Raw genomic sequence first — 21,728 nt, 5'->3', positions numbered from 1 at the left:
GGTTATAAGTCTGAGCCGCACGTTGGGTAGAGAAATTACTTAAAAATAAAATCTTTAAAAAATTTTTCTATTTTAGTAATTCATTGACATGACAGCTACTTTCCACTAGAGCCATTTGTTAGACAGATGGTGGGGGGACCAACTGTCCCGATTTTCCCAAGACTGGTCCAGTTTTAGCATCAAAAATTCTATGTCCCAGGAAACCCCCAGTCTTAGACAAATCAGGGTGGTTTGTTACCCGATTGCTAGTCCTAGGTTTGGTCTTCAGATCTGCACTGCGGAAGTGTCTAGAAGTAAATAGAGAGGGGGCCTGCTACAAAAAGTAGCTGAAAAAATTTAAAATCTCCAACAAAAATTTCCAGCTACATTGTCCTCCAGAGAGAATTTTCAAAAAATAAGCCAGTGGTTCATTTCACTCAGTAGGCAAAAAATGGTTTCTTACTTTGTGGGGATGACCTACCTGATGGATGATGGAAATTAAACCATACTTAGAAATTAGCTATAAGAAATACCTCTACAGTGAGGTTTTAAAATATCGTTATTTTTTCCTCCAATTTCCACATTTTAGAGCCTAATAAATATAGCATAATATGACACACAGACATAACAGCATAAATAAAAATCTCACATGTCTTTGGTACTATTCAAAGACCTTGGAACTTACACACTGTGGGCAAACTCCCCAAAGCTGGAGGAACTCCAAAAATAGCACACCCTCCAGGGGCCACACCCATAGTACCAAAAGGTCTGGCCAAGAAAGGAGCTGTGGGACGTCAACCTGTCCACTGGATCCAATGACAAATACTCCAAGAAAACCCAAAGCCTTTAGGGCTTGTATCTATAACACAGGATTTCCAGAATCAAGACAAAAACTTGCTTCAGCAATTCAGGAACCCTAACTCCTGCTCAACCCTACACAGTGGAATGTTAGATAATCCTACCTCTGCTACCTGACGCCTTTCCACTTTTCTGAACAACTAATCTCTTTTACTTTGCAGTAGGCAGAATAATAGCCTCCAAAGAGGTCCACGTCCTAACCTCTGGAACCTGTGAATATGTAACCTTACAAGGGAAAAAGGGACTTTAAATTAAGGACCTTCAGAGGGAGAGAGTATCCTGGATTAGCCAGTGGGCCAAATCTTATCACAGGGGTCCTTAATCAAAGAAGCTTTTCTATCTGCGTTCAGAGTTAAGAGATACAGAAGGCATACAGAGATGCAATGTTATAGGCTTTGAAGATAGAGAATTCTCTAGAATTCTCTCTAGAGCCTCCAGAAAGGAAGGTGCCTCTGTCAGTACTTTGCTTTTAGCCCAGTGAGATCCCTACAGAACTTAACCTGCAAAACTGTAATAAATTTGTATTGTTTTAAGCCACTGAGTTTGTGATAATTTGTTACAACACCAAACAGGAAACGAAATATATCCTTCATCATTGCTGCGCTTTCAATTTGCATGCTGCCTTGGTAGTATTTTGCTTTAAACCCCTATATTTGACCATTTCTTACCCAATGTTTAATTTGCTTCTCTGTATAGACTAAAAAAAAAACAAAAAAAAACAGATTTGGTCCTAGAGCACATATGCTCAAAATCCCTCCAACAGTGCAAAACATTATTTTGCTTTACATATCTACTTGGTTTAGTTTCTTTCTTTAGTTTGTTAGCACAGGGACCACTTACATAAGGAACCACTGAGCATAAGTGAAATCAGTCATTTTGCATGAGGCAAAAATGCTTGCAAGAATGATAAGTGACAAATAATCGCTCTACCATTGTGTGCAAAGACACAGTAGTTCCCAGTGTCTTCCTAGGGTGCTCTGGATATCACAGTGACTGGAAGATGCCACCGGCCTTTTGTGAGCCAAGGACAGGAATACCAAAAAGGACAATGAAGAATTGTCCCATTCAACATGCCAGCAACTCCCATTGAGAAACTCTGCCTGGATTGATTTGAAGCATTTAAGTACATGCATTAACATGAAAAAAATCAACACAAACATCAGATAGAGAACATCAAATACTTATAAGAGAGTCTTCATTATCAACAATACAGTAGTCCCTGCCTTATCCGTGATTTTGCTTTCCATGGTCCCAGTGGTGCTTGGTCAACCACAAATATCCCCCACAAATAAGGGGGGGGGGGCTACTGTATTTGGTACAATGTAGGGATGGCTCAGTACTCTCTTGCAAGATATTAAGTACTTAAATCCAAAAGAACTTCACTATGAGGTAGCAAAAGCTATATATGGTCTTAAAAGCATACCTACACAGGCCTTTCTTCTAATAAGCTCTTGATTAGAGATTCTTATCCTAAGTTTCTAATAGTAGAAAATACTAAATATTTGCTGAATAAATAAATGGATGAAAGACCAGCTCCAGGAAACTGTCAGTATTTTTTATTAGCACTTTTCTGTAACCACTAAATAGTTATGTAAATAAATAATTAAAAATCCAACAACCAAATTCAAGCCACTGACATAAAATCCAATGGGCAACGAAGAGAATAGGTGGTAGCATAAAGGAAACAATATCGGCCACGAATTGATAGTTATGGAAACTGAGTGGTGGGGATATGGAAGTTCATTATATTATTGTATACTGGAATATGCCTGAAATTTTTCCTAATGAGGTTAAATTTTAAAATAGGGGAAAGGGGCACTTGGGTGGCTCAGTTGGTTAAGTGTCAGACTCTTGGTTTCAGCTAAGGTCATCATCTCTCGGTTTGTGGGTTTGAGCCCTGCATCAGGCTCTGTGCTGACAGTGCAAAGCCTGCTTGGGATTCTCTCACCCTCTCTCTCTGCCCCTACTCTGCTCTCTCTCTTTCTCTCTCTCTCTCTCAAAATAAATAAATAAACTTAAAATAGGGGAAAAAATCCAAGTTGCTGACTACTGGTTGGGGCCGACAAACACATTATCACCTGTCTCAGCAGTATGGTGACCTTTCAAGTCTACAACCAGAATCAAATGGCTTTAGCTACTTTCAAAAGCCAAGTTAGCTTCTTTAAGAAGAAACCCCTACAGCATTAGGTTGACCTTTCGTTATTATTGTTTGTTGCTGCTGGAAAAAAACCCTTACAATGTCTACAACCAGTCTGTTAAGAACAGGGCTTACCCTTCTCTGATCTAATCTACTGTGACGTCTGTCTTGCACAGGGTATGTCTTCAATAGCTGCAACCGATTAATCATGTATAGTGCCACAGGAATACATTTTAAGGCTATGACCCCAAGGCTCTCCAACTCAGGTTTTTAGAAGAGAATAAGAAAATCTGGGTGAGAAATCTGATTTTAACTATCATCAAGGATAACCAGGCTTGCCTTAAATCCTGAAATCATGTTAATTTTACTAAAGCCTCTATGGATATTTCTTTTTGATAAACATCACACGTCAAATGCAATCATCTACAGGATCAGTTAAGATACTCTTTTCGGCTTAAAGTTCTGGTTAGATTCAAGAAAATCCTAGGAGAAAGTATTTTATAATTCTTACCTCTTGAGTTCCCAAAGCCTGAGGCTCACTGGCAGATCTGGGCTGTTGAGAAAGCAGAGAGGAAAATGTATTTTTTTTTTTTATAAAAAGGAAAAATAACATGATACGTAAGAGCTGAACAGGCAAATGGGTGTTTCTGTAAATAGGGTTTGGTGGTAATGGCTGGATAGCTCTAAGGGCAGAGGGTCTCACAGGTTTACATTTCTGAACCAAGAAACAAATATTTTGTTAACTCTTTTTCTTTTAAGAAGCAGATGTGAAATAAGAGTCTCTTTCTTTGTGAACTTCCCTGGCCCGCAAGAAACCATGAAAATACAAAGTCAGCTTGGGAACTTAAGGAAAGCAGAGTTCTTGGTGACAGAGATGACTAAGAACAAGTCTTTCTCTTGACCTCACCCAATCTGTTCCCAACGGACCAAAGCGGCAGAGGCAGGAAAGGTTCTTGCTTTAGGTGTCCTGGACAGAGCTGAAGTTCCATTTGTGTGTATCTAGCCCTTTAAGAGGGTAGATTTAGACAATTTAGCAATTATAAAAGCATCTTTAGTATCTACAGTTTCTGTGGGCTGTTTAGAAGTAGAGACACGCATATCCCTGGCCACCATAACTTCTGAGGATGTTGAACAAAAATCACATTGGGTCCTAGGACCCATGAACATCAGTGTCTGTAAAGATCTCACAGTGCTTAAGATTGGCACGTGTGCTACAGTCACAACCCAACCAGCTCCCAGATGGTTAGAAGGGATCATACATTTTATTTTATTTTATTTTATTTTTATTTATTTATTTATTTATTTATTTATTTATTTATTTATTTATATTAACATATGAAATTTATTGTCAAATTGGTTTCCATACAACACCCAGTGCCTATCCCAAAAGATGTCCTCTTCGATGCCCATCACCTAACCTCCCCTCCCTCCCACCCCCCATCAACCCTCAATTTGTTCTCAGTTTTTAAGAGTCTCTTATGCTTTGGCTCTCTCTCCCACTCTAACCTCTTTTTTTTCTTTTTATTCCTTCCCCTCCCCCATGGGTTTCTGTTAAGTTTCTCAAGTGGATCATACATTTTACAATGAGCCAAAGTTGTTAGGAAAGCATTATCTCATGATTAATGACAGCAAAGAAATAAAAAAAGCCAAGGGCCAAAAACAACCTATTTTCAGAGAATGAAACCTATGGATAACGATGATTAGTGGGGCTTGTAAAATAAGCCTATCCAAGGATGCTCGGAGCTGAGCACTCTCATGCATTACTGGTGCTAGCAGCCTCTTGGGAAAACAGTTTGGCACTATTTATCAAGGCCCTCAAATATGTTCTCAATCATTGTCTTAGTGATATCACTCCTTGACTTCATTAAAAAAAAATACAAAATGCAGACAATTTTTACCAAGGTGTTAGAAACAAACGAAATACCAGTAATTCAGCCTACTGAGTAAAATAAAAACTCTGCATGATGGAACTTTGAAACAATACATACAAAAAATTGGGGAGCCTTGGGTGGCTCAGTCCGTTAAGCATCCACCTCTTGATTTCAGTTCAGGTCATAATCTCATGGTTTGGGAGTTCAAGCCCCACAGTACAGAGCCTACTTGGGATTCTCTCTATCTCTCTCTGCCCTTTCCATGCTCATGCTCTCTCAAAGTAAGTAAATAAAACTTTTTAAAAAACAGATACAAAAATTTTAAATAAGGAAAAATATACATGATATAAAGTAATGTGAAAAAATACAAAACTACATATAGTATGACCTCAATTTTGTAACATATGTTTCAAATATACTTTTTCTAATTCTTTTTTCTTTTTAATTTTTTTTTAATTTTTTTTAACATTTATTTATTTTTGAGACAGAGAGAGACACAGCATGAATGGGGGAGGGGCAGAGAGAGAGGGAGACACAGAATCGGAAGCAGGCTCCAGGCTCTGAGCCATCAGCCCAGAGCCTGACGCGGGGCTCGAACTCGCGGACTGCGATATCGTGACCTGAGCTGAAGTCGGACGCTTAACTGACTGAGCCACCCAGGCGCCCCTCTAATTCTTTTTTATATTTTCACATGTATATTCTTCTAGTACATTATTTCACAAATATTATTTTCTGGTAAATATTATAATCTCTCTGATATAGGTTATTCTACAAAATGACTGGAAGAAGATACATCAAAATGTAAACAGCATATTACCTCTTCTATCCTATCATCTATAGGATAATGAAAGTAGCAGAAATTGCTAGATATGTCCAGTATCTGCTCTTCTCTTTTATGCTTATAATAGAATTTTCAGCTAGGAACATAGATGTCAAGGATAACTACTTTTCCCAGCCTCCATTGCTGCGAGGTGTGTGGCTATGAGACAAAGTTCAATGCGAAGACTGCAACAGTGATAAATGTCAACTTGTGGGCCATGCCCTCCCCTTTCCAACTACGTCCCTTCCTGCTGGTGATAAGTGAGATCCTTAGGGCAAGCTACTACTTTAGATCATAAACCAAGAGAAACATGCTTGAGTGATGGACTAACATGATAGAAAAAGCATGGGTCCCTGGATGTTCTTGAGGAGCAGAGCTACCTTTCCAGCCCTGGACTACCCATACCTCTGAATTATTATGTGAAAGAGAAATAACTTCTGTCACCCACGGTGAAGTCAAGTCTCTGTTACTTGCAGTTCAACTAACAACTCAAGTATTTTGGCAATTTAAGTATTTTCCAAATTTTCAATAATCACCGTGAATTACTTTGATTATCTGAAAAAAAAAGTTTGTTAAGCATCGTTTCATAATGTTAAGAAAATTAAGATAGCACAGAATGGAGTTCAAGCCACGTGTGACTTCTCTCCATATAGGAGAGGAAAAAATGAAATCCACAGTTTCAAGAAGTAGTTAATATATCCTTTCAAGGGCATAAACTACACACAAACTCCCTGAGTTGCTATGACCCTTTCATCATGCACCAGGGCACTTTATTTCAAGCCTTTTGAAAAACAGTTTTAACAAGGAAAAGTTGTTTAGCTCTAAATAAAATCTGCTTTAAAATCTGCTTGAGGAATATTCTAAAAAAATACAACTCTAGTCAACATATTATAATTATCCACTTGAGAAGATATCTAGACTTCTTAAAGTAAACTTAGAAACATTCTTAAAAACAGCTTTATATGCACTCACTCATACCTTTAATTTAATAAGGTTGTTGTTTTCTCCCCATATAGAATCATAATGACTCACCCCTACCGTACGTAATTCCACTGGTCCAACAACTGTGTTGACTGTCCATCAAACAAGTGTTATGTTTTGATTTTACTTTCCTCTGGAGTGGAGCTCACATAACCTCTCTAATCTCTGTGACCCATGGGCCCGTATTATAAGATGACTGACCAAGATAAAGGAGTCAAATCTACTCCATATAATAAAGATACCTCATCCACTTGGGGATCAGCTCTGAAACAACGGCCTCACTAAAACCAGTCTCTACCCATATTAGAATAATGCATTAAGGATCCTTTAAATCTGCAATAACATTATGCCCGTGGTATGTGATGTCTTTTGGAAGATCATTAAAGCCTTGTGCACTGGCGTGCAAGACAGTTCCCCAGGCAGACCTCAAAGACTTATATGTAATTATGTATCAGATAAAGGATCTATTTTTCCCCCCTTCTACCCCCAAGAGAATGTCAAATGGTCCTTTTCTCCCCTGTGAATCACAACCCCCCGACACTAATACGGCTAACTTATATTCAATAACCAAGGAGGTATGCCAGAGTTTCTTCACTCCCCTCTAAGGATAACTACGCCAGTATGTTTTCAAGATCCCCCTAAACTCTCTCTTGCAATAGGCAAATAGAAGCTGATAGTCCAAGCTCTGAATTCTCAGTTTCTCTCCCCCTCTTCCCTTGACAGGAACATAAGCAAGCCAACTCGACAGGCCTAATTACCATGGTAACAACATGCACTGTGATTATAGATGTGTTTGTTTTTTAAAATGACTCACAGATTGTTCTCCCAGAAGCCCCAGACACACAGGTTTCTGGGTGGTTTACAAAAGCTATTCAAAGTTTTCTTGCAAATTTCTCGCTCCTATTAGCATAACTGGTGTGATGGAGAGAGATTCATCAAATCAAATATGCCTTTCTCCTTAAGGAAAAAAAAAAACAAAAAAAAAAACGCCGCTTGGTTCCTTAAACGCTCCAACATTAATCAATTTAAAACTTGGGTTAATAATGAAATTAATTTGAGTTTGTACACTGGAGATAATTAATCTGTTCCTAATTTAAATAATTAAGGTATTTCATAATGTAGTTTTAGAGACCCAAATGAAATAATCAAGTGAAATAAAATCAGCACTAAAAAAAATAGCAAATAAAATAGCCTAAATCTGTGGGTACATGATCGGTCCCATGTAAAGTGTTACAAAAGAATAAATGTTAAGTCTTAATACCAAGATGTTTTTAAACTGACGTCCAAAATAAAGACATTGACTTTCTAAATGCATACATGAAAGAGTCCAGATATTTGGAAAAATTGGACTGTTCTGTTCATTTATTCAATACATATTATTTAAGACACGCTATGTAATAGGTATCATTGTTTACAACCAGAACATCGCAATAGGGCTTAGGGAAGACCATTTTTTTTATTGGAGACAAAGACCATGGGTGTGGCTTACTTAGTCTATGAGAAAGATTCTTTGCCTCACAAGGCACCATTCGGGGTAAGCTCTCAGTGAGAAGGACAATTTTCCAATGATAGTATTGGGCTTAGAATTCAGAGTCCTGACTTTGGCATCATGGTTGACTCTCTCCAAAAAAAAGCACAGTTGGTAATTTTGGTATGTTGGCTTTCCTCAGTATGAATTGGAAACAAACCTTATTTTAAAAGAAAATTTAAATGGAAACTTATAAATCTATTTAACTTAAAACTCTATCTCCTGATGCTTTCATATAATACAACATATAAAACACACACACGCGCGCACACACACACACACAAAATAGTCACTAAAAATCACTGTCTCCAAATAGCTACACATTTTATGCACTGTTACCAATAATATACTCTTCCTCTAGAGTTTGAAGGGATAAATTGGCTAGGTTATACTGTGGTGATGAACATTTCCCAAATCTTAGTGGTGTAAGACAGCAAAGCTTATTTCCCACTCCCACTACATGTCCATTGCGGGTCAGTGGAGAGACCATTCCTGGGTTGTCTTTACTCTAAGACCCAGGCTTAAGAATGCAGCCCCCATTTCTGTGTTCCTACCACCGCCAATTGCCAAGGAATGCACTCACACCCTGATTCTTAGAAGCTTCTTCCTGGAAGTGATAAATAGCACTTATGCTCACATTTCACTGGCTAATACAAGATATGTGGCTACATCTAACTAAATGGACAGAGAAGTGTAAGCCTTTCGTGAGCTGGGAAGGAAAACTGGAAATATGTATGACTAAGTGCATGGATTACTGGACAAATAGTGCAAGCCTGAGATTGGCGCTTAAGTCAAAACATCGACATCTGGCTATCCCAGGGAAATAGGCTTCCTCAAGTGATTCCTTACTCCAAGTTCTTTGTGTCTGTGACTGCTATTGGTCCATAGCAGTGATTTCTGCTAGAATTTGGTAAGAATCCCATGGACAGAATAAAAGACACTCTAATTCCAGCTTTGTAGTAACAGTAGTAATTACAGTAATTAATAGTTATACTTCTAAATAGTTACTATGTGATGCATTCTGCTAAATGAACATTTTAATACATTATATAATTTTCTCCTGACAATTTTGTGAAGTAGGTATTGTCATTATTATTTCCCATTTTATAGATGAGGAAACTGGGGCATAGAAAGTAACTTGCTCTAGAGATTCCGATTCCAAACTGGTGTCCTTTAATTAACTGTGCTCACTTGTGTATTAAGCTTTAGAAAATTATTTTTTTAACATTTATTTATTATTTTCTTTAGAGGGAGCGTGAGTGGGGGAAGAGCAGAGAGAGAGGGAGACTTGAGGATTCAAAGCAGGCTCTGCGTGCTGAGAGCAGCAAGCCCGATGCAGGGCTTGAACTCACAAACCACGAGATCATGACCTAAGATGAAGTCAGACACTCAACTGTCTGAGCCACCCAGACACCACAGAAAATTATTTTTTACACTACAGTATTTTAGGATTATTTTAAGACTTATAATAAAAAACACATCATTTGTCTTTTACCTAGAAACTTTCACTTTTTCTTACTTAACTTTTGTATTATTTTCATTAAAAGAAAATCTAGGGGCTGTTCAATATCAAGGGTTTTTTTTTTCTTAGTGAAATTATTTGAATGCCTATACACCATGATGTTCCCTAAACACAGTCATCATTTATGAGATTTTTTTTTTAATAGCAAAGGATCAGCTCAGTTCTCTAAAGACTCAAAAAGGATGGGTTTTTTTTCCTGTTTAAGTTTTTTCACAATTTTTCTAATATGGTTCTATACAGATCAGATAAATACCCTTCTTAAATAGAGCTCTGTTGGCAAAGCCTAGAAATTAACTTTACTTTCCTGTTTAAAAATGCAACTATGAGTAGGAAGCACTCAATCATTTATTATAGAAAAGGTACTCCTACTATTAATACTTAGTCTGCTATGATGAGAACGCAAAGAAACCACACCTCAAGGCAAGCAGTCAAAACACTGTAATGACAGCAATTCCGCTGAAATCTCCCTTTTTTCACTATGGCTGCCTCACACACGTGGCCTCTGAAATACAATGCCAAAGTGGAAAGTAGGAACCACGAAGAAAAGGCAACGATAATAGAACTGCATGTTGCCTCCAGAGTTGGAAAGTGAAAACCAATTTTCGAAACAACTCATAATCTGAAATTCCAGAGATTAGTCATTCTTCTCTTACAGGTGCTGTAATCAACAAAATACACACCTCTCTAGAGAAAACAAGGTTTTCATTGAAGTCTGACAGGCGCCACACATAGAGAACCCTTGGCCTCTCTGGGGCCTGTCTTGGCCCAGGGTGGATTTTATTTACATCAAATTGACTTAACTGACCAGGCAGGAAATCTCATTTTATATATATGTGTGTATATATATATGTGTGTGTGTAACATATATTTATACATATGTAACATATATATAACATATAATTTATATATATGTTACATATATATATTTACACAATTTTTTACAATGCAGATAATGCAAGAGTGGTTGTCTAAATTAAACGACATTCTTTTTTTTTGAAGTTTTCATTTAATTTATTTTTTTTAATTTACATCCAAGTTAGTTAGCATATAGTGCAACAATGATTTCAGGGGTAGATTTCTGAATACCCCTGACCCATTTAGCCCATCTCCCCTCCCACAACCCCTCCAGGAACCCTCTGTTTGTTCTCCACATTTAGGAGACTCTTATGTTTTGTCCCCCTCCCTGTTTTTATATTATAAGTTAAATGACATTCTTATGGCTTTACAGGACCTGATGTATTTTCCTCTGGAATAATTTGGTTAGAAGGTTATTTACTAAGTCTTGTATTAGCCATTTGGTATTTTCTTTCAGGATTCTTTCTCCCATCTACCTATATCACCACCATTTAACAAAAACAAGCTTTTTGTCTATGTGTGTATGTGTGTTTTTCAAAAGGAAATGCATGGAAACACTGGTCAACTCCAAGTTGTGGGCTCTTGAAATATCAATTACCTTTTTTTGAGCCTTGATAGCTTCACTTATAAAATGGGAATAATAATAGTGTTAGACTCCATTGACTGCCTACTTGTTAATCATCAACTCCTTGTCCTTTGCTAACACAACCAGACCTTTTCTCCGGGGTCTGGTGACCATGTGCTTCAGAGACGCTGTTCCGTGGCCCCAGGAGGAAACTCTCACATCAGCCAATCACAGGGGTTCTGTCTGCCTCACCTCCGTAGATAAAGCGTGTGAGCTCTGAGGGGGATTCAGCTGGAGACAGCTGTTCTGTAACACTAATAAGAGGTACATGAAAAGGAATCGGTCACCTCTCTGTGCCTCTAGATATTGAAATCTTCCTGTTATTCTGAAATTGTAGTAGCCATGTCAGCACCAGCAGGGGAACAGTCTAAGAGAGAAACCAACTGTGGAGGATGTCAGAACTGGAGGAAGGAAAGAATGCAGGTTGCTGAAAACAGTGTTCTGGAGTTACCCTTCTTTTAGGAGGTCTTGAGGCAAATTTCCTGTTGGTTAGGCCATTTTGGTAGGGTGTTCCTTTACCAGCAACCAAAAGTACCCTGATAGAAAAATTCTGTTCACTTCTCATAGGGTTATTTTTTAAAACTAATGGCAAACAGTAATGTATGCAAAGTACGGGGCACAAACAGCATGCCCAGCAAATGCTAGTTCTCAACTTGATTGCTGAAATGTGTTGATTTTCACTCATTCAACCATGAGTGAGCGCTTGACTCTATGTGGTCCGAATGGCTCCTCTGTGAGGTTTTCCTTGGCTCCTCCCAATAGAATTAAGGGCAAAAATCACTGCTTTCTCTACTTTGTTCATCTAAAAGATAATACCAAGTACCTAAGGTTTATTTTAAACAATAACATTGGCATTTAGTCCAGACAACAAGCCCTGTAGTGCTGATTGCAGTGTAGAAAAATATAACGAAACAAAGTAGTCTTGCTGACTGTGTAAATCAATTTGATCCGAATAAATTTTAACCCAGACCAGGTACTCAATGGAGCAGCCAAGTGTGCTACATTTGGAGACTGCCTAGTTTAACGGAAAAGTGGCTTTCTGTAGAGGAAAGACATATTTCATAGATTATTTTTTTAAGTTTATTTATTTATTTTGAGAGAGAGTGCATGCACGTGAGTGGGGAAGGGACAGAGAGAGGGAGAGAGAAAATCCCAAGCAGGCTCCACAGTGTCAGCACAGAGTCTGACACAGGGTTCAGTCTCACAAAACATGAGATCATGACCTGAGGTGACATCAACAGTCAGATGGTTGACCAACTGAGCCACCTAGGGACCCCGAGATTATTATACATGTATGTGAAAAGGACATACTGGCTCTGAATTTCATCTCATCCTTAAGACCTGACTGGGAACTCTCACCCACCCCCACCCCCCACATCCTCACATGGTGTTCTCCTCACCAAGGCTCAATTTAAATGTCACCTCCTCAGAGAGGTCTTCAGGGACTACCCAACAAAAGTACATTTCCATTACCACCACCATCGTATGTATAATCTCCATCATTCAACTTGTTTCTATTTTCATCCATCTCAGCACTTCTCACTACCTGATATTTTCTTGTATTATAATTTATTTCTTGTCAATGGGGTCCAAACTTGGCTGGCTGTGATCTAATTAGCCTGGGCTGAGGCCAGGACCTGGGTATTTTTTTCAAAGTACCACTCAGTGATATTGAACATGCAGCCAGATCTAAAAGCCACTTGTTTATGTGTTTACTGGATCTCTCCCAACACTAGACTGTGAGTTCCAAGAAAACAAAGAACTGGCCTGTTTCGTTCATCCAAGTCTCCCTGGCCCCTCCAAGAACACGTGGCACATCGCAGACATTCAGTTAAGGCTTGTGGACCGAATGACCAACTGGGTTATAATTACATCAGCATTTGTCTGTTTCCCCTGTAGTTTATGAGCTCCTAGAGAGCTCCTAAAGTATCTAGCCCAGTCTGCATCAAAAAATAAGTGATGAAGGAGAGTTCAGTAAATAAATGAATTATAAACAAACTGCATTTGTGAGCTTAAATATTCTCTCACATGCACACACATACACACACACACACACACACACAATAATATGTGAAGTAAGGGATGTGTTAATTATCTCGATGGAGGGGATCCTTTCACAATGTATACATGTATCAAATGAGCCCACTGTACACTTTAAATGGCTTATTTTATTTGTTAATTATACATCAGTAAAGCTGAAATTAAAAACAAATAAACAAAAACCCCCATAACTGTATGTGTGTGGTATATATAAGGAAGACAAAGATGAAACTGGGCGTGGCCACTGTCCTCAAAGAGCTGGCTGAAGGGGAAAAAAGGCAGATTGCCATTATACACACTAGAATGTGCTAACTGCTATGATGAAAGAACAAAAGATTTCAGGGGAGGTAAAAATTGTTTCTTACTGGGGAGGGGGGGAAAGAAACCAAGGAAGGCTTCATGGGAGAGGTAGCATTGGAACTGAGTCTTACAGAACAGATGGAATTTGGCTATTCAGAGAAGTAACACTGTGGGGTGAAGTGTGGAAGGGGAAGTAGGAAGGTTATTCTAGGGAGAGGAAAGAACACACACAAACCAGTCCAGCTGGAAGTTAGGAGGGCCTGGACTAAGACACCAGCTATCAATGTGGAAAAGAGTAGAGAGTGTCAAGATATGTTCCCAATCACAGTGCAAAAAGCTATGGGACCAGCTACAACTTGGGCTGTTTGTTGAGGAAAACTGAAATTGAGTTTTTATAACTGAGGGACTGAGAGAATGGGGTGTCATTAATAGTCAGGGAATCCGGTAGGAGCTAGTTTTGGGTGGGGAAAGGCAATAGTAGCACTAGTTTGGACATGTGAGTTTCATTTTCAGTGGGTCGAATGTTTGCAGGGTGCTTGATGCACAAGTTTGGCAGCGGATGAGTGATGACGATGAAGGATCACATTTGAACTTACCTGTACGGTGACAATGACTAAAGTCATAGAAAAGGATTTGATAAAGGGAGAGGGAGAAATTAAGAGGCAGAAAAACCAAATCTTGAGAACAAACATATTTAGGGATCATAACTTGGGGGTTAGTGGGGAAGTTGGGAGCCTTAAGAGAGCTATGAAGGGTGGAAGAATGTGCCACCCCAAAATATACCTCTTTGACATACAGATTATTTTGAACAGGATACTTTGGGAAACAGCAGACACAGGAGAAATTCTGAAAACAGACTAGATGTTACCACTTATGTAAGGGAAATTTACACTTACAAAGAAAATCTCCATTTATAAGGGTGCCTCCTCCCTCTCCTACCTGAAAGGGAAGGATGACTAAATCCCTAGAGACTCTAGTCAGTGGACAGGTATCCACTTAAATCTGCTTTATCTTAATCTTACTCTTATTTACCACACTTTTCCTGGTCACCTCTCCCATAACTGGCTTCCTCCAACCCTTCTTCTCTGCCTTTAGCTGAAGATGGTATTTCAGCCGGAATTCTAAGCCACCTCTGAGAGTTACTCATTTTTCCTGGGTATCCTGCATGTATACATGAGGTATACATGTTAATAAGTATGTTTGCTTTTCTCTCACTAATCGGCCTTTTGTTCCAGGGTTCCCAGATGAGAACTTAGGATAGTGGGAAAACTATTTTTCTTCCCCAACAGGTAGAAGAGAACAGGTTCGTTGAGGTTATAAAAGTCAAGGGGAAGCTCTATTGGCAGCAGATCTAATTTTAAATTAATTTATGTGCATGAACTAATCACATTTGCAGGCAAAGAGAAGAGGGCCAATAAAGATAAGAAACCAAATACGTGTGAAAGAGATAGACTTATTGTCAGAACATAGTCCCCTACAAAGTAAAAAGAAATGGAATGGAGAGTCCAAGTAGAGAGTTTACTCTCAGCTTGAATGAAAGGCTGTGTTAATTTGACCTAAGAAGACAGGGGAAGAGAATGAGTGGAGACACAGAGGTATTTTGAGATGGTAAGTAATGAGGTTGAGGAAGCCTGTAATATATACCTTTTCAGATAAACAGAAGGTGAGGTCACCTGAAATAAATAAAAGTAGTGGGACTTAGGTTTAAGGGTTTTATTGAAAATGCACAGGGAATAGTAAAATAGGAAATTTAAAAAAAAAAAAAGAAGCAAAGGGTTTTCAGAGAACAGCAATGGCCCTACTGATGTTGCAGTGAATGTGGAGTAGAACCCAGCTTCTAGACCCTCTTCACTAGCTCTGAGTGCCAGGTACTGGAGGAGAGGATTGTGGAAAGGTCTGACCCTGACAACCAGGCTGACAGGAGGGCAAGGAAAGTCCAAAGCAACAGGGAGGAAGAGGTCAAGGGCCTAGTTTTCCCAAGCCTCTCCTTTAAAGAGCTTGACTGTTTACACATATTTGCCAAGAGATAAAAGAGTTGATCTTGTCTTATCTCAAACCTTGGTATAAAGTGGTACCATTTCTAAGAAACATGTTATCACTCGAGTTTAAGATTGAACTCCCTCTTTTTTAATGTTTAATGAAGTCCCTTAGAGATTGTTTGAACATCGATTCCCATTAAATATAACTCGTTTTCTGTAACATAAGAGTCTGGGGGAACATATATATCTCTAATGCTCTTACCTGAAAATCTGAATTGCAATTCCAACATGGCATCTTTACATTTGAACAAATCTGAACACAGAAACTGCATACTTACACGTTACACAGGGTGTTAAATTTAAACACTTATGGTCTTCTTTTTAAACAAATTTGGTCATACAAACAATTTTAAAAGTGACAAACTATAGAGACTTTCTCTGTCCGTTTGCCCTAAGACGGAGGGAGGTGAAATGGAGATTGAATTGGGAGGCAAGGTATTAATCATCTGGGCAAATCTAGAAAGGTAACTTAAATTCTAGGCCTTTTCTATTATCCATCATGGATGGTTTGATACAGGTTAGGCTCATCCCCAGGTCATTTTCAGTTGTACAAGTTCTACGATGTCAAAGGTCAGGAACTAAGTCTTAATACAGCTCTGTAATTCCCCTCTCCACCTGGATCTAGTAAAGCCAGTGATGGATCCTCCAAGTAAATGCAGAATAAATAGATTTGCAAATTAAACAAACTGAGGATCATTATTCAACCAACCAACACAAAGAGTGCATTATAAGAAATACACATATGATCATTCAGGAGTTCTTCAAACCATTCAAGGTCAACCTCTGTTCCCACACCATAAATCTCAGATATTGTTGCTCTTAATAGAATCCCCCTTCATCTTCCCACCCAGCTCCTCTCAAGCCTTGTCCACTCCCTGCCTCACCAGTTTCAGAATCAGGGGTGAAATCTGTAGTGGGAAATGAAACACAGAAGGATTCCCTATTTTCAAAAGTGAAATTTAGATCAGCATCACATTTCATTAGTAGAAACCTTTTTCAGACATCTATTGTCGTTTAACTACCAAAGCCCCTTCTTCACAGGTTAATCCTCTCCATTATGCAGAGCTGGAGAGGGGCACCTGGGTGGCTCAGCTGGTTAAGGGTTGGACTCTTAGTTTCGGTTCAGGTCACGATCTCACAGCTCTTGGGTTCCAGCTCCAGGTCGGGCCCCGCACTGGCAGCTCAGAGCCTACTTAGGATTCTCTCTCCCTCTCTCTCTGCACCTCTCCTGCTGTCTCATGCATGCGTGCAACAGGCACACACTCTCTCTCTCTCTCTCAAAATAAATAAAGAAACTTAAAAAAAATAAAATAAAGAGCTGAAGAACAATTTAGTACTTTAGATTCTCTTCCTTATTTCTGACCCTGCTAACTATTGGACATTTTTTTTTCTCATCCAGCTAATGAGAAGAGACTAGAAGAACATGGGAACAACAGTCCCCCAGGGCCTCCTCTGTAGTAGCCTGGTCCACATTTGACCAGCCAGCTCACTGGTGTGACTGTCTACAATACGGGTTTGGATTTCACTATCAGGTCCTTGATATCACCAATTACCAGGAGCTATACAGATTTTCTTACTTTCTCCTTTTGATTTTTTTTTTTTAAATGTAATGTTTTTTATTTTGTGTTTTAGAGAGAGAAAGAGATAGAGTACTAACAAGGGAGGGGAAGACACACGAAGACACACACACACACACACACACACACACACACACACACACACAGAATCTGAAGCAGGCTCCAGGCTCTGAGCTGTCAGCACAGAGCCCAATGTAGAGCTCAAACCCACAAGACTTATTCATGACCTGAGCTGAAGTCAGAGGCTTAACTGACTGGGCCACCCAGGCACCGCCCCTCCTTTTGATTTTAAAAGTTACTTCTGAGAGAGATATTTTACTTGGGCAGAGATAATACTGGTATATGCAAGAGATTAAGTACAAATATTACAATCATGATCTTTATGATGTACTATGTTAAGTGATCCCACCATTTAAAAATGTCTCCTTGAAAACAATCCAATTAAAAAATGAGCAAAAGACTTGAGTAATCGTTTCTCTAAAGAAGATATACAAATGGCCAAGAGGTCCATGAAAAGATGCTCAACTTCATTAATCCTTAAGGAAATGCAAATTGAAAACATAAAGAAATACCAATTCATATCCATTAGTATGGCTACTATCAAAAACAGACAAACAAAAACCCCCAAGAAATGACAAGTGTCGGTGAGGATGAGGAGAATTTGGAACTCTTACGTAGTGCTGTAGGACTGTAAAATGGTACCATCGCTGTGGAAAACAGTATGGCCATTCCTCAAAACAATTAAACACAGAATTACAATTTGATCCAGCAAATCCATTTCTGGGTACCCCAAAAAAAGTGAAGGCAGGGACTCAAACAGATAATTGTACACTCATGTGCACAGCAGCATTATTCACACTAGGTGAAACATGTAAGCAACCCCAGTGTCCAACAGATGAATGAATAAACAAAGTGTGGGGTAGACACACAAAGGAATCTTATCCAGCTTAAAAAAAGAAAGAAATTCTGACACCTGCTACAACATGGATGAACTCTGAAGACATTATGGCGAGTGAATTAAGCCAGTCACAAAAAGACATACCACTTACATGAGGTACCCAGAGTAGTCAAAGTCAGAGACAGAAAGTAGAATGGCGGTTGCCAGGGGCTGTGGGGAGGAAGAAATGGGAACTTATTGTTTGATGGGAGCAGAGTTTCAGTTTGAGAAAAATGGAAAAGCCCTGCCGATGGACAGTGGTAACGGTTACACAACAATGTCAATATACTTAATGCCACAGAATGGTACACTTAAAAATGGTTAAAAGGGGAAATTTTATGTTATATATATTTTACTCCAATTAAAAAAATATATATATATCTCCTGGAACCTTGGAGGTAGCTAGCGGCAAAGGTCGAGAATCTGCTAATTTTCCCTTATGTCACCCATGAAGAAAAAATGCCACGTGAGTACCTACCACATAGCAGGCACTCCCCTATTCACACACAAAAGCAAAAACAAAACACAACAAAATGAAAGACAAAAACAAAAACAAAAAGAAACCCTTGATTACGTACTATTAACTTCTCTTTACAACGAAGAAACTAAGGTTTATACATTAACGTACCAGGTCAAGTAGTAAGAACCAGGGATAGGATTCAAAGGCAGATCTGCCGGACTCTCAAAGCCTGTGTTCTTTTCACTCCACGATGTTCTTTTATTCTACCCACAGTTGTCTTTTTGAACTGGCTTTCTGCTTTGACGATAGAGCTTTTATACTTAAAAGTTGGGCCTGCCTTCTGAAGTAGGCTAAAAAAGTCAGTCAACCAAATACATTCACTATGTGCCCACCATATGAGGCCCAGGGCTGGCCACGAAATAATGGAGTCATGTTTCCACTCAGCCATTGGCCATATGGCAGGAAAAAAAGCCCATACAATTAAAATTTCAGTGTCCATCGACTCCCTCAAAAGCCACTGAATACTCTGGGCAAAACACTATGTCTTTCAATATTCCATATGGCCAGAACAAGTGGAAATAGTCCAGTTTTACAGCATAGAAGCATTTTTATCTTTTTCCTAAACCTTCTACCATCATAGTGGCTGATCTGCTGTTACTCACTGATGTTGTGCTTCAAGCTGGAATTTAACAATTAAGGAAATGTTTTGTGCTGTGCAGAAAATAGGCAGCTCTTAATTGTTTTCTAAAAGAGAACAGGGGGCCCTCTTGACTCTCCTGTGCCTAAGGGCCAAGGTTTCATTTTCTTACTCTTTTGTGAAACGCAGCGAAGAGTAACACAGATTATCTACACATCCCCAAATAAAGCAGGGTGTTGGCAGGATCCAGTGAATACAGCCTGAAGATGAGTAAGTACCAAAGGGTGAGCCCCATCCTTGTTCATACAGCCCAGATTCCCAACTTTCTATTTCATTTAGTGACAGGCAGCTTGATCACAAAACTGGATCCAAGTTAGGGGCATTCTGGATCCAAGATCCACCCTACATCTCCCCCTGGAAGATGATCTTTACATATTTTATTCTTTAGGAGGCAAATGGGGAGCGTAATTGTGAAGTACATGGAATGACCTGGCTTGCCTACAGGTTTGATTAAATTCATTGACTCCACAGGGAAACTCTACGGTTTCAACACTAGCAATATTTTGCCCCTTAGACATAGCACAAGTTTAATTTAATAAGTAACCTCAGAGAAGTAGACATTTTTTTTCCTTTAGTACCTAAAGATTCTCATCTCTGAACATGTGCTGCTACCCACAAATTTTGGGAAGACAAATCAATTTCAGAAACATGGCATTAAAAAGCAGACCTTACAGCTTCTCATAACCGAGAATGGTGAGAAATGAGGAGCCATATACACTCTCAACGGCATATTTAGTGTTTAAAAGCCTATATGTTAGGAATTTGAATATCTAAATACGACCTTTTTACTATTTTTTTTACCTTACTATAAGCAGTTCTTTCTTTCCTTTGAAAACTTATCTCTCTTCATTCTAAACATTCAAGAAGAAACCTTTCATCAATGACCATTTATTGCTTACCCACACTTTCCATTGGAAACAAAGCTTAATTTTTAAAACCATGCTTCAAGTAGGGTCTTATGCTCTTTCTCCTACATATCCTGCCAAAGACATCTCACAATTTCATTTCCAATCCATTAGACCTATTTAGTGTACTTTTACAGGTCGTTCATAAATATGAACAAGTCATAGTCACGGGCACTCTCATTAAGAGGATCCATTGCTCAAGATAACCAAAGAACAAAAATCGCATTCTGATTTTACCATTTGGGTGTAAACAGGTAAGGAAATAACCAAGCTCCACTTTCACGTTTTGTCCCTCACTAAGGTTAACATGCATCTTGACCTACAGATGAATAAAATCCACATAAACATCAAATCCATATATATCTGATTCTGGACAAGTTAAACCCGCCACACTCCTATGAGAAAGGATGCAACTTTAGGATGAGACCTACTAGCAAATGGTAGCTCTGTCTGAGGTTATCCAGAAAGCAGCTGCACAGAGAGCAGAGGGAGGAAGACACCGTTTTTTTAAAACAAATACTGCCCCTCACATACGCAATTCCAGCCCTTGTTGGCAAATTCTGAGTACAAAAGGATTTAACCAAAAATAAATAAATAAATAATAATTTAAAAAACAGCTAAATCACAGTCGTTATAGTGCAAAACAGCGGACACCTCAGTGCAGTATGCAAGAAAGATAATGCAACGAACATTTTCCACCACTTAACACCCTTAAGACGAGGGGACTGCAACGCTCAGATGATGAGCCCACAGCTTCACAGCCCCAGTTGATTTCAACTGAGCCCCGCTTTTCTTCCAAGAGAACTCTGCAAACGGCTTCTTAACACTTAGGGTGTTTTTCTGACGAATCGCCAAAGCGAAGCGCCAACGATGATTTCAACAACAAAAACCAAACAAACGCAAAAGCAAATGTGCCACGAATTTGGCCATTCTCAACAGCCCTTCTCAAAGAACCCATCCTCTCATCCTTTCCCCCCACCGATCCCGAAGCAACGTCCCCATCCTCCCTGAGAAATCCGCCCTTACAACCGCAGGCGGTGGTCATTCTCTCGCTTAAAAGGGAGCGAGCCCCAAAGCGGCCCCTTTACCTGGGCGCCCGCGGCTCGTCGGAGAGCGGCTGGTCTACTGCGGGGAAGCCGATGTGTGCAGGGGAGCCCGGCGCAGCCCGCGCAGCCCGCCCAGCCCGGCCCGGCCCAGCCCAGCAGTAGTAGGAGCTGCCACGGAGCGGCCGCCGCTGCGCGCTGTGCGCTGTGCGTGTGTAGCAGCGGCGCCTGCAGCCCAGGGACTAGTCCCCACCCAGCTTTGTCTTCAATCATCGCGCTTTCTACAGGAAGCAGCGCATCTCCCACTTCCTCCTCTTCTTGGTGGCTCTCGGCTGCTTTCTTCTTTCCCTCTCTTTCGAGCTAACGCTTTCACCTCCTCCTGCGCTGCCCACACTAGTGTGACCAGAACCCCTCTCCCCCTTTGTTCCAAGTCCCCCTGGTGCCTCTGTTCCTTCCTTCCCCTTTCTCATTCCCTCACCTCTAACAGCAGCTTCCAGCAACCGCCTTTTCGGGCCCCCTTCCGCGCGCGCAGTCGGCTTCCCGGCAACCGGCCT

The 21,728-nt window shown here is 39.7% G+C and overlaps 1 protein-coding gene across 3 annotated transcripts in view; it reads right to left on the bottom strand.

Annotated features, from left to right (window-relative positions):
* Positions 1 to 21,635, bottom strand: part of GNG2 (G protein subunit gamma 2) — a 121,089-nt gene extending 99,454 nt beyond the window's left edge. Inside the window, exons 1-2 of one of the 3 annotated variants that reach the window (XM_042943215.1) lie at positions 21,220 to 21,635; positions 3,486 to 3,527 (exon numbers count right to left, since the gene is read on the bottom strand). In XM_042943215.1, coding sequence (XP_042799149.1) covers positions 3,486 to 3,527; positions 21,220 to 21,447 — 270 coding nt within the window. In that variant the 5' untranslated portion in view covers positions 21,448 to 21,635. The remainder of the gene's footprint in view (positions 1 to 3,485; positions 3,528 to 21,219) is intronic. The other 2 variants (XM_042943216.1, XM_042943217.1) reach the window with 2 other exon arrangements.
* Between the last annotated feature and the right edge of the window lie 93 nt (positions 21,636 to 21,728).

This window comes from Panthera leo, chromosome B3 (genome assembly GCF_018350215.1).
Source record: "Panthera leo isolate Ple1 chromosome B3, P.leo_Ple1_pat1.1, whole genome shotgun sequence".
NCBI lineage: Eukaryota > Metazoa > Chordata > Mammalia > Carnivora > Felidae > Panthera > Panthera leo.
Note: the sequence above shows the minus strand (reverse complement) of the source record. Positions and strands in the feature narration are given on the sequence as shown.